General features: G+C 45.0%; 1 protein-coding gene across 3 annotated transcripts in view; it reads right to left on the reverse strand.

The window, feature by feature from the left end:
* The window catches only part of LOC115137566 (teneurin-3-like), a 383,150-nt gene that overhangs the window by 115,207 nt on the left and 255,143 nt on the right, over positions 1–12,800 (reverse strand). For all 3 annotated transcript variants that reach the window (XM_065024893.1, XM_065024894.1, XM_065024895.1), the window contains one exon: positions 12,290–12,528. In XM_065024893.1, the coding sequence (XP_064880965.1) occupies positions 12,290–12,528 (239 nt within the window). The remainder of the gene's footprint in view (positions 1–12,289; positions 12,529–12,800) is intronic.

The following is a 12,800-nucleotide window of genomic DNA, read 5'->3' on the forward strand; positions in this document are numbered from 1 at the left end:
AGTGCACGCACGCACGCACGCACACACACACACACACACACACATGTCAGTGTGTGTCCTGTGTGAGTAATAAGCCTGCCTGGCTGCACACTCTAGCTCTAATGAGGGGAGTTTAGTAGTGCACACAGACCCCTGTGGTTTTCTACCTGAACACACACTCACAACCACCTATAAATCATTATAAAAGTAGGGGATGTTGGTGTATACTGGCTGTGTGGTGGGGAGTATGTGTGTTCTGTATAAGTGTGTGTATTTGTGTGTGTGTTAGCTGGTTGTAGGATATCTAGACATTATAGCTGGAGGGAATGGAAGTGAGAGCGAAGGAGAGTAAGGGACAGAGAGGTCAAATGGTGGAGAGAGAGAGAGAGAGAGGTAGAGAGAGTGAGGGGAAGACGAGAGGTAGAGAGAAGAGGGAGAATGTGTAGGGTAAGCTGAGGGAATCCTCTAGCATTGGGCCCGGAGGCCAGAGTGTTTTCAACCAGAGTCCCCCACAGTTTCAACCAAGCCTTCTCTCTCGCTCGCTCTCTCTCTCTCTCTCTCATTAAATTAGAGAGGTGTGGTGCTGGGGAGGGCCTCCTGCGGTTGGCAGGACCAGAGGGTCATGGGAGAAAAGTTGGCGGATCGACACCAAGTGCTGCCAGAGTGGAGCATGCTGGGAGGCCCTCAGACAACCTTTACACAACCACGAGACAACTGTTAAACAATGTTGAGATATCCATCTCTGAGCTAGGTTCGCCAAAACAGCATCAAACCCCTTCGAGCTTGAATCAAACACCAGTCTCTGGACCTCTGAGAGCGAGAGAGGGGGAGAGAGAAGGCATATAGATCGAGAGCAAGGGAAGCATTGGAGAACCAGCCGGACAAAGAGAGACAGGTGTGGACGTGGATGGATATTGGAGTCTTCAAAGCATTTCTATTTGCTAAAAGGTCAACCTTTTCAGACTGAGAGGAAGTCACGAGGCTGGTGGAGCTCTCATTTAGCAGCACTTTCATTAGAAAGACAACCATTAGGCATCCGTCTACACGTTCATTCACTTTGCTTTCCAAATGTAATACAGAATGTCATTACTTCACTAATGATAGTTCACATATCTGTACAAAATCTGTGCAAAATGGATGCAAATCCACCCCCAGAAATACAAGTCTACTGTTGCATGTCAGTTGTAATATCATTCTGGATTTTTCTATCCATCCTAACCAAGGTTTCAGTCTAATGCATCCAAAGCAGGGGAAATATGGGGATGTCAGTGTTTTCTGGATGATTCCGGAATTATTTCCAGGACCGGAATTCTATGAATGAGAAATCAGGCGGGAGAATTCTTCCCAAAACTCTGGAGAGATGGGAGATTTGTTAACGGTGCACACGGCTACACCGGGAGAAGAGCCCATTGAGATTTTGCCCAGTTTTTTTCCGCTGGAGAAAAGCATGTGTGTGTGTGTGTACCTGTTTTTGTTGGGGTGTGTGTGTGTGTGTGTACCTGTTTTTGTTGGGGGGTGTGTGTGTGTACCTGTTTTTGTTGGGGTGTGTGTGTGTACCTGTTTTTGTTGGGGTGTGTGTGTGTGTGTGTACCTGTTTTTGTTGGGGTGTGTGTGTGTGTGTACCTGTTTTTGTTGGGATGTGTGTGTGTGTGTACCTGTTTTTGTTGGGGTGTGTGTGTGTGTGTACCTGTTTTTGTTGGGGTGTGTGTGTGTGTGTACCTGTTTTTGTTGGGGTGTGTGTGTGTGTGTGTACCTGTTTTTGTTGGGGTGTGAGTGTGTGTCTGTACCTGTTTTTGTTGAGGTGTGTGTGTGTCTGTACCTGTTTTTGTTGGGGTGTGTGTGTGTGTGTACCTGTTTTTGTTGGGGTGTGTGTGTGTACCTGTTTTTGTTGGGGTGTGTGTGTACCTGTTTTTGTTGGGGTGTGTGTGTACCTGTTTTTGTTGGGGTGTGTGTGTACCTGTTTTTGCTGGGGTGTGTGTGTACCTGTTTTTGTTGGGGTGTGTATGTACCTGTTTTTGGTGGGGTGTATGTGTGTATCTGTTTTTGGTGGGGTGTGTGTATCTGCTTTTGGTGGGGTGTATGTGTGTACCTGTTTTTGTTGGGGTGTGTGTACCTGTTTTTGTTGGGGTGTGTGTGTACCTGTTTTTGTTGGGGTGTGTGTGTACCTGTTTTTGTTGGGGTGTGTGTGTACCTGTTTTTGTTGGGGTGTGTGTGTACCTGTTTTTGTTGGGGTGTGTATGTATCTGTTTTTGGTGGGGTGTGTGTATCTGCTTTTGGTGGGGTGTATGTGTGTACCTGTTTTTGTTGGGGTGTGTGTACCTGTTTTTGTTGGGGTGTGTGTGTACCTGTTTTTGTTGGGGTGTGTATGTACCTGTTTTTGTTGGGGTGTGTGTGTGTGTGTGTGTACCTGTTTTTGTTGGGGTGTGTGTGTACCTGTTTTTGTTGGGGTGTGTGTGTACCTGTTTTTGTTGGGGTGTGTGTGTACCTGTTTTTGTTGGGGTGTGTGTGTGTACCTGTTTTTGTTGGGGTGTGTGTGTACCTGTTTTTGGTGGGGTGTATGTGTGTATCTGTTTTTGGTGGGGTGTGTGTGTCTGCTTTTGGTGGGGTGTATGTGTGTATCTGTTTTTGGTGGGGTGTATGTATGTATCTGTTTTTGGTGGGGTGTGTGTGCTGTGTGTTGTAGCAGATGGGTCTACATGGCCCCAGGTGAAGATAGTGAAGACTGAATGGGAGATAAGGATAGCTGGAGTGTGAGGGAGAGACAGGTGGGGGTTGGCACACACACGTGCATAGACACACTCACACACAGATAAGGTTATCTGTACCTGTGTGTGTGCGCGTGCGTGTGTTGGTCTGCTTTATTTGTTATCAACCGCTCGTCCCTCGGCCATGTTCCTTACACTCTCAAACAACCACAACCAAAACCACAACAACAACAACCAAAACCACAACAACAACAACCAAAACCACAACAACAACAACCAAAACCACAACAACAACAACCAAAACCACAACAACAACAACCAAAACCACAACAACCAAAACCACAACAACAACAACCAAAACCACAACAACAACAACCAAAACCACAACAACAACAATCATGTCAACTTCTCCAGGGTGGTTCAAGGCCACTATTGATTTCCACACTTTTCACAAATCATACCCAGTTGTGATTGGTCCATTCTCAGTGTTTGAAGCACACTGTGTTGCTGTCCTCCTTTTCTCTGCTCTTTTTGCACTCTTCATGCATTTCTGTTGTTGTCAGTCCTGAATTTGTTTTTCACCCGAAAATAAAGTATCCCCAAAGCAACACAGCCCAGTAAAATATTTGAACACGATCAAATAATTATTTGATAAACAAACATACAACAATGAACTTTCCTAGTCAGTGAGAAATAAAGAACAAAGGTGAAACAAAGCGCGAAATAGGCACTCACTCCTTGCTTAAAATAGTTGAGCATCTAAATGTTGAATTTAAAAGTAGGCCATGATAGGAAGAAGTCATGCATTTCTCCCCCATTTCCCAGTTACACAACTGATGACATAACCAGTAAACGTGATTTCTTTCCTAATGTGTATGAAAGTGTTCCTCTGTACATGTGAAAAGCAACGCAAAGTATTTATGGGTGGCTGGGGAGGATGAGAGTGTTTTCAGAAAGTGGGGGGAGAAAGATAGAAAGAGAGAGTGAGAAAAGGGGGGAGAGAGAGAGGGATGAGAGAGAGAGAGAGAGAGAGAGAGGAGGGGTGGAAAGTGTTCAGAACAAGAAAAAAAAATGAGAGAGAGAGAGAGAGATCGAGAGAGAGAGAGAGAGAGAGACAGAGAGAGAGAGAGAGAGAGAGAGAGAGAGAGAGAGAGAGAGAGAGAGAGAGAGAGAGAGAGAAGATAGAGAGAAGTGGGAAAGGAAAAGTGTTCAGAACAAGACCCTTACTATATATTTGGCATCTCCAGTCTGAGGTGTTAACCCCAAACATCCCTTCACCTACAGTAGCACTGTATAACAAAGGGATGGGCGTAATACGTGTGTGTGTGTGTGTGTGTGTGTGTGTGTGTGTGTGTGTGTGTTGGCCTATCTACCATCGACCCTCTCCATCCATCCAAGTGGGGTATTCAATAATTAAGAGCAGGTTGGCAGAGAGGGATGGGGAGAGTGTGAGAGAGATGTAGAGCGAGAGAGAGAGAGAGGGGGAGGGAGGGATGGATGGAGGGATGGAGAGGGAGGGAGGGAGGGAGATGGAGAAATATAGTGTTAGAGAATTAGAGAGATATAGAGAAAGACGTGAAAGCACGTTCATATAGAGATAAGAAAAATCCCCCTACATAGTGCACGACATTGGGCCCTGGTCAAAAGCAGTGCACTATATACAGTTTACATACACCTCAGCCAAATACATTAAACTCAGTTTTTCCCAGTTCCTTACATTTAATCCTAGTAAAAAATTACCTGTCTAAGGTCAGTTAGGATCACCACTTTATTTTAAGAATGTGAAAATCCTGGTAAAACCCTGGATCATTGTTATTCTAACTTTAAAGGCCCTCCCCCGCCCTCCCTTTGGAAAAGCTGACCGCGACTCCATTTTGTTGCTCCCAGCCTATAGACAGAGACTAAAACAGGAAGCTCCCGCACTCAGGTCTGACCAATCTGATTCCACGCTTCAAGATTTCTTCGATCACGTGGATTGGGATATGTTCCGCACTGCGTCAAACAACAACATTGACGAATACACTGATTCGGTGAGTGAGTTTATTAGCAAGTGCATCGGCGATGTCGTACCCACAGCAACTATTATAACATTCCCAAACCAGAAACCGTGGATTGATGGCAGCATTCGAGCGAAACTGAAAGCGTGAACCACTGCTTTTAACCAGGGCAAGGTGACCGGAAACATGACCGAATACAAACAGTGTAGCTATTCCCTCCGCAAGGCAATCAAACAAGCTAAGCGTCAGTATAGAGACAAAGTAGAGTCACAATTAAACGGCTCAGACACAAGAGGTATGTGGCAGGGTCTACAGTCAATCACGGATTACAAAAAGAAAACCAGCCTTGTCGCGGACCAGGATGTCTTGGTCCCAGACAGACTAAACAACTTCTTTGCCTGCTTTGAGGACAATACAGTGCCACTGACACGGCCCGCTACCAAAACCTGTGGACTCTCCTTCACTGCAGCCGACGTGAGTAAAACATTTAAACGTGTTAACCCTCGCAAGGCTGCAGGCCCAGACGGCATCCCCAGCCGCGTCCATAATTTGCAAATAAATTCATTAAAAAATCCTACAATGTGATTTTCTGGATTTTTTTCCCTCATTTTGTCTGTCATAGTTGAAGTGTACCTATGATGAAAATTACAGGCCTCTCTCACCTTTTTAGTTGGGAGAACTTTCACAATTGGTGGTTGACTAAATACTTTTTTTGCCCCACTGTATCCACATCACTTTCCTACCTCATGATGCCATCTATTTTGTGAAGTGCACCAGTCCCTCCTGCAGCAAAGCACCCCCACAACATGATGCTGCCACCCCCATGCTTCACAGTTGGGATGGTATTCTTCGGCTTACAAGCCTCCCCCTTTTTCCTCCAAACATAACGATGGTCATTATGACCAGAGGACATTTCTCCAAAAAGTACGATCTTTATACTGTCTATTGGCACTGTCTATTGGTCCCCCTCAACTTTAAAGCAACCAGCATTTGGAGACAGGAAAGTCATAGTCCTTTTTGCCGAAGTACCATACAAGCATGGTTGGTTTTTGTGTGTGTGTGTGTGTGTGTGTGTGTGTGTGTGTGTGTGTGTGTGTGTGTGTGTGTGTGTAAAAGCTTTCATTATCGTGCCATAAAGTTGAGCCATGAAATATTAGAACATGCTTGAAATAAGTTAGTCAAATAAAAGATGCACTCCGGGATCTTAAGCACAACAAATGTAACTTGTAATATATCATACAAATTGCAAAATTTGTAACATATCGCACATAATTGGATGACGTAGTACACTTTAGGCTCGTGAGCACGACTTTCAAAACTACTGGCTGAAATTATACACAAGTTAGAGAGTTCATCTTTAAGTGTGTTTGTGTGTTTTAAAGTTAGTTTGTGTTTGTGTGTGTGTTTTAAAGTTAGTGTGTGTTAGTGTGTGTGTTTCAAAGTTAGTGTGTGTTAGGTGTGTGTTTTTAAAGTTAGTATGAGTGTGTGTGTGTGTGTGTTGTAAAGTTTGTGTGTGTTAGTGTGTGTGTGTCGCAAATCTCCTCATAACTGTCTTCATGGTCTCATGAATTCTTCATTAAGGGTCTTTCACGTCATTATCAGGACTGACTCCGTATGAGGCTGAGTAAGCATGTGTGTTTCTCCTTCACTACAGAAACACATAATGAGGTTTGTAGAAAGACAACAGTGTCCTTCTCCACCAACGTATTCAGTTAAAAGTCTACAGAGACACTCAATCTGAGGGTGGATGGTAATGATTGTCCCCTACAGGGAGCCGTAGAGATTAGCTCTCCATATTTTACCATAACTTAGCTTTGGTTGGCGAGGCGCCCTACTGTGGTTCTGGTCGGGACATAAATGTTGGAATGAATGGCGCTGGGGCGGAGTGTGTATGCACACCACTGCACGCACGGACACACACTCACAGCCCGCTGACACCCCACTGACACAGCAACCATTTCCTGCTGGGTTGGATTCCATCATTAGCTTTCTGGTAGGAAGAGAACGTGTTGTTGTCGCTGCACTGAACAGGTCATTCAGGGTCTTTCTTCCTTCCTTTCAAGCCTACTGGGCAGCATGACATATTAATAATGTATCTTCCTTGGTGAGGATGAGGTTATGGGAATCACTGGCGGTTCAGAATAGCGGATGTGGAGGCAAAGGGTTTGTATTCTGTGAGTCCTAGTGTATGTATGTGTGTGTGTGTACTGCGAGCGTAATACGTGTGGGGAAGAAAGAGAGAGCACTGCATGCACTTATGTATGTGTGAATATGTGTGTGTGTGTGTGTGTGTGCAAGTATGTGTCCTCCCTCACCCTATCTGAGTGACGGACAGGCCCAGAGGCCCATTAGCCGCTGTATTGACAGAGGGGGAGTACTGCTCAAGTGCTGCTAAGTGGACAGCAGACAGATAACATGGCAGCGTCCATCTAGTCGGTCTCTACGCCTCACAGCTCTATAGTCCACACTGAGGTGTGAGGGCTTCTTGTTCTGTTCTGGACAGCTGCGGGGCTAGATCCATCAGTCTGGACTGACCACTACAAACGGTCAACTGGGCTTACTGTTCCTACCCACTGTGTGTGTGTGTGTGTGTGTGCCTGCAGGCGAAAGAGAGAGAGAGTCCAGTTATCTAGTTACTACACAAAAATACAGGTCTATTGTTTGCAGGTGTGTCTGAATCAACATGATTAATTTCCCTCCATTTCTCTCTCCCTCAGCAAGTGGTATCAATGCACCAAGTCTGGAACCAACCATGTCCCTGAACAGCTTCTACCCCCCCAAGCCATACGACTGCTAAATAGTTAAATAGCTACCCAGACTATCTGCATTTAGCCTTTTCTGCACTAACTTTTTTTGTTACTCATCACATACGCTGCTGCTACTATTTACTATCTGTCACGTTATTCCTAGTTATGTACATACACATCTACCTCAATGACCTCGTACCCCTGCACATCCACTCAGTACTGCTGCCCAGTGTAGTTATGTACATACACATCTACCTCAATGACCTCGTACCCCTGCACATCCACTCAGTACTGCTGCCCAGTGTAGTTATGTACATACACATCTACCTCAATGACCTCGTACCCCTGCACATCCACTCAGTACTGCTGCCCAGTGTAGTTATGTACATACACATCTACCTCAATGACCTCGTAACCCTGCACATCCACTCAGTACTGCTGCCCAGTGTAGTTATGTACATACACATCTACCTCAATGACCTCGTAACCCTGCACATCCACTCAGTACTGCTGCCCAGTGTAGTTATGTACATACACATCTACCTCAATGACCTCGTAACCCTGCACATCCACTCAGTACTGCTGCCCAGTGTAGTTATGTACATACACATCTACCTCAATGACCTCGTACCCCTGCACATCCACTCAGTACTGCTGCCCAGTGTAGTTATGTACATACACATCTACCTCAATGACCTCGTACCCCTGCACATCCACTCAGTACTGCTGCCCAGTGTAGTTATGTACATACACATCTACCTCAATGACCTCGTACCCCTGCACATCCACTCAGTACTGCTGCCCAGTGTAGTTATGTACATACACATCTACCTCAATGACCTCGTAACCCTGCACATCCACTCAGTACTGCTGCCCAGTGTAGTTATGTACATACACATCTACCTCAATGACCTCGTAACCCTGCACATCCACTCAGTACTGCTGCCCAGTGTAGTTATTTACATACACATCTACCTCAATGACCTCGTACCCCTGCACATCCACTCAGTACTGCTGCCCAGTGTAGTTATGTACATACACATCTACCTCAATGACCTCGTACCCCTGCACATCCACTCAGTACTGCTGCCCAGTGTAGTTATGTACATACACATCTACCTCAATGACCTCGTACCCCTGCACATCCACTCAGTACTGCTGCCCAGTGTAGTTATGTACATACACATCTACCTCAATGACCTCGTACCCCTGCACATCCACTCAGTACTGCTGCCCAGTGTAGTTATGTACATACACATCTACCTCAATGACCTCGTAACCCTGCACATCCACTCAGTACTGCTGCCCAGTGTAGTTATGTACATACACATCTACCTCAATGACCTCGTAACCCTGCACATCCACTCAGTACTGCTGCCCAGTGTAGTTATGTACATACACATCTACCTCAATGACCTCGTAACCCTGCACATCCACTCAGTACTGCTGCCCAGTGTAGTTATGTACATACACATCTACCTCAATGACCTCGTACCCCTGCACATCCACTCAGTACTGCTGCCCAGTGTAGTTATGTACATACACATCTACCTCAATGACCTCGTACCCCTGCACATCCACTCAGTACTGCTGCCCAGTGTAGTTATGTACATACACATCTACCTCAATGACCTCGTACCCCTGCACATCCACTCAGTACTGCTGCCCAGTGTAGTTATGTACATACACATCTACCTCAATGACCTCGTAACCCTGCACATCCACTCAGTACTGATGCCCAGTGTAGTTATGTACATACACATCTACCTCAATGACCTCGTACCCCTGCACATCCACTCAGTACTGCTGCCCAGTGTAGTTATCATTACTCATCTACCTCAATGACCTCGTACCCCTGCACATCCACTCAGTACTGCTGCCCAGTGTAGTTATCATTACTCATCTACCTCAATGACCTCGTACCCTGCACATCCACTCAGTACTGCTGCCCAGTGTAGTTATCATTACTCATCTACCTCAATGACCTCGTACCCCTGCACATCCACTCAGTACTGCTGCCCAGTGTAGTTATCATTACTCATCTACCTCAATGACCTCGTACCCCTGCACATCCACTCAGTACTGCTGCCCAGTGTAGTTATCATTACTCATCTACCTCAATGACCTCGTACCCCTGCACATCCACTCAGTACTGCTGCCCAGTGTAGTTATCATTACTCATCTACCTCAATGACCTCGTACCCCTGCACATCCACTCAGTACTGCTGCCCAGTGTAGTTATCATTACTCATCTACCTCAATGACCTCGTACCCCTGCACATCCACTCAGTACTGCTGCCCAGTGTAGTTATCATTACTCATCGTGTATGTATTATTACCTGTGTTATCACGTGTTTAACTTCCTATTATTTCTCTATTTGATTTCTCTCTACATTGTTGAGAAGGGCCTGTAAGTGAGCATTTCACTGTTAGCCTACAGCTGTTGTTTATGAATCCTGTGATAAACAACATGTGATTTGTCTCTACAGCAGAGATCCAACAGAGTGGATGAGGGGGCAGAGAGTTCCTTCCCGCTATAGCTGAATGTGCATGGTGAATACTAATACAATCAGATCTCTCTCTCACACACACACACACGCAAACACACACACACACATTCTCTATGAGCAATAGCTGTGGCATTTGCTATCTATCACAGCTAGTCACAACAACTGGATAGAGGCATCGGGGTACTTTGGCAACACACTCCTGTGCGTGTGTGTGTGTGTGTGCGTGTGTGTCAACAATACTCCTCCGCGCCAGCTGGAAACTGAAACTATTCAGGGTTTATAATCAAAGGCTGAGCAATCACTGTGCTTGTTTAAGGCTGAGCATGTGTCCAATGTCATTGATAGGAAATGCTATCACTATCAGATTGGCATTTACAGCGCTGTGGAAGGAATGTAAACTAAAGCAAAGCGGAAGAGCCCTGGGGCCTTAGCGATAGACAGCTGTGGTTGGTTACTGCTTTGTCTGAACCTTATGTACCCGTTTCATGTGGTAGATGCTAGATTTGGGGGGTGTGTGGTTTTAAAACATTGGAGTTTGTCACCTGAGGTAACCTTACAGTGTGCGATGGTTACTGAATGGTTACCCAATTTACTTTCACAGCTGATCCAACGGTTACCTACAGTTGAAGTCGGAAGTTAACATACACTTAGGTTGGAGACATTAAAACAACTCCACGAATGTCTAGTTTTTTATAGTTTTGGCAAGTCGGTTAGGACATCTACTTTGTGCATGACACAAGTAATTTTTCCAACAATTGTTTCAGACAGATTATTTTACTTATAATTCACTGTATCACAATTCCAGTGTGTCAGAAGTTTACATACACTAAGTTGATTGTGCCTTTAAACAGCTTGGAAAATTCCAGAAAATTATTTCATGGCTTTAGAAGCTTCTGATAGGCTAATTGACATCATTTGAGTCAATTGGAGGTGTACCTGTGGATGTATTGCAAGGCCTACCTTCAAACTCAGTGCCTCTTTGATTGACATCATGGGAAATTCAAAAGAAATCAGCCAAGACCTCCTCAAGTCTGGTTCATCCTTGGGAGCAATTTACAAACACATAAAGGTACCACATTCATCTGTACAAACAATAGTATGCAAGTATAAACACTATGGGACCACGTAGCCGTCATACTGCTCAGGAAGGAGACGCGTTCTGTCAACTGGAGATGAACGCACTTTGGTGCAAAAAGTGCAAATCTATCCCAGAACAACAGCAAAGGACCCTGTGAAGATGCTGGAGGAAACGGGTACAAAAGTATCTATATCCACAGTAAAATGAGTCCTATGTCGACATTACCTGAAAGGCCGCTGAGCAAGGAAGGAGCCACTTCTCTAAAACCACCATAAAAAAGCCAGACTACGTTTTGCAACTGCACATGGGGACAAAGATCATACTTTTTGGAGAAATGTCCTCTGGTCTGATGTTGTGGTGGTGCTTTGCTGCAGGAGGGACTGGTGCACTTCACAAAATAGATCGCAACATGAGTTGGAAAATGATGTGGATATATTGAAGCAACCATCTCAAGACATCAGTCAGGAAGTTAAAGCTTGGTCGCAAATGGGTCTTCCAAATGGACAATGACCCCAAACATACTTCCAAAGGTGTTGCAAAATGACTTAAGGACAACAAAGTCAAGGTATTAGAGTGGCCATCACAAAGCCCTGACCTCAATCCTATATAACATTTGTGGGCAGAACTGAAAAAGCGTGTGCGAGCAAGGAGGCCTACAAACCTGACTCCGTTACACCAGCTCTGTCAGGAGGAATGGTCCAAAATTCACCCAACTCATTTTGGGGGATCTTGTGGAAGGCTACCCAAAACGTTTGACCCAATTTAAACAATTTAAAGGCAATGCTACCAAATACAAATTCAGTGTATGTAAACTTCTGACCCACTGGGAATGTGATGAAAGAAATAAAAGCTGAAATAAATTATTCTCTCTATTATTATTCTGACATTTCACATTCTTAAAATAAAGTGGTGATTTGAACTGACCTAAGACAGGGCATTTTTACTAGGATTAAATGTCAGGAATTGTGAAGGTGTATGTTAACTTCCGACTTCAACTGTAAATATGTTCGATCTTAATTTGACCAGTATTGTCGCAGCAAAATAATCCTACAGCAACAGGATTTTTACATTTAGTCCATTTTGATTGAAAAAGGCTACATGAAAAGTGCAATACTGTTAATGTAACCACGTGTTAGTGTCGGTTTTCGGTGAATTTATGTCAATCGTGTAGCTCGTCTGCATTCAGGAAAATTAACGTCCTACATCTGTATAAGGTATCCACTACAGAGTGAGTGTGTGTGTAGGTGCATACACTGTAGCAGTACTATCCTACCTATGCAATAGCAGAGCAGGACAGACAGCAGGACGGACAGTCCCACGGCGCTGAGAGCAGTGCATCTCCAGGAGCAGTACTTGGAGGACTTCTTGAACTTGAAGGCGGAGCGGGAGAGGGTGTTTCTGGGTAGTGGCCGTGTGGGCGGCGAGTAGACGGAGCCCGTTGCCATGGTGTAGCCTGGAGTAGCCGTGCTGAACAGAGGGGTCGTGCCGGTGCCTGTCTTGAAGAGGAAGTGCCTGGAGAAGAGGAGAGGAGAGAGAGAAATAAAGAGAGAGGGAGAAGGAGGGTGAGAATGGAGACTAGACAAAGTAGGAGATTGAATGGAACTACATCGGCTACTAAGTTCTAGCCTGGTCCCAGATCTGTCTGTGCTATATAGCCAACTCCTATATAATGGCCATTATTTGGTAAATTCGCATAAACAGATCTGGGACCAGGTTCCAGTTTAAAACACAAGCAAAGTAACAGCTACAGTAGCAAATGAAGTAGACAGTTAGTAGAAACTAAC

This window comes from Oncorhynchus nerka, linkage group LG11 (assembly GCF_034236695.1).
Source record: "Oncorhynchus nerka isolate Pitt River linkage group LG11, Oner_Uvic_2.0, whole genome shotgun sequence".
Classification (NCBI taxonomy): Eukaryota; Metazoa; Chordata; class Actinopteri; order Salmoniformes; family Salmonidae; genus Oncorhynchus; species Oncorhynchus nerka.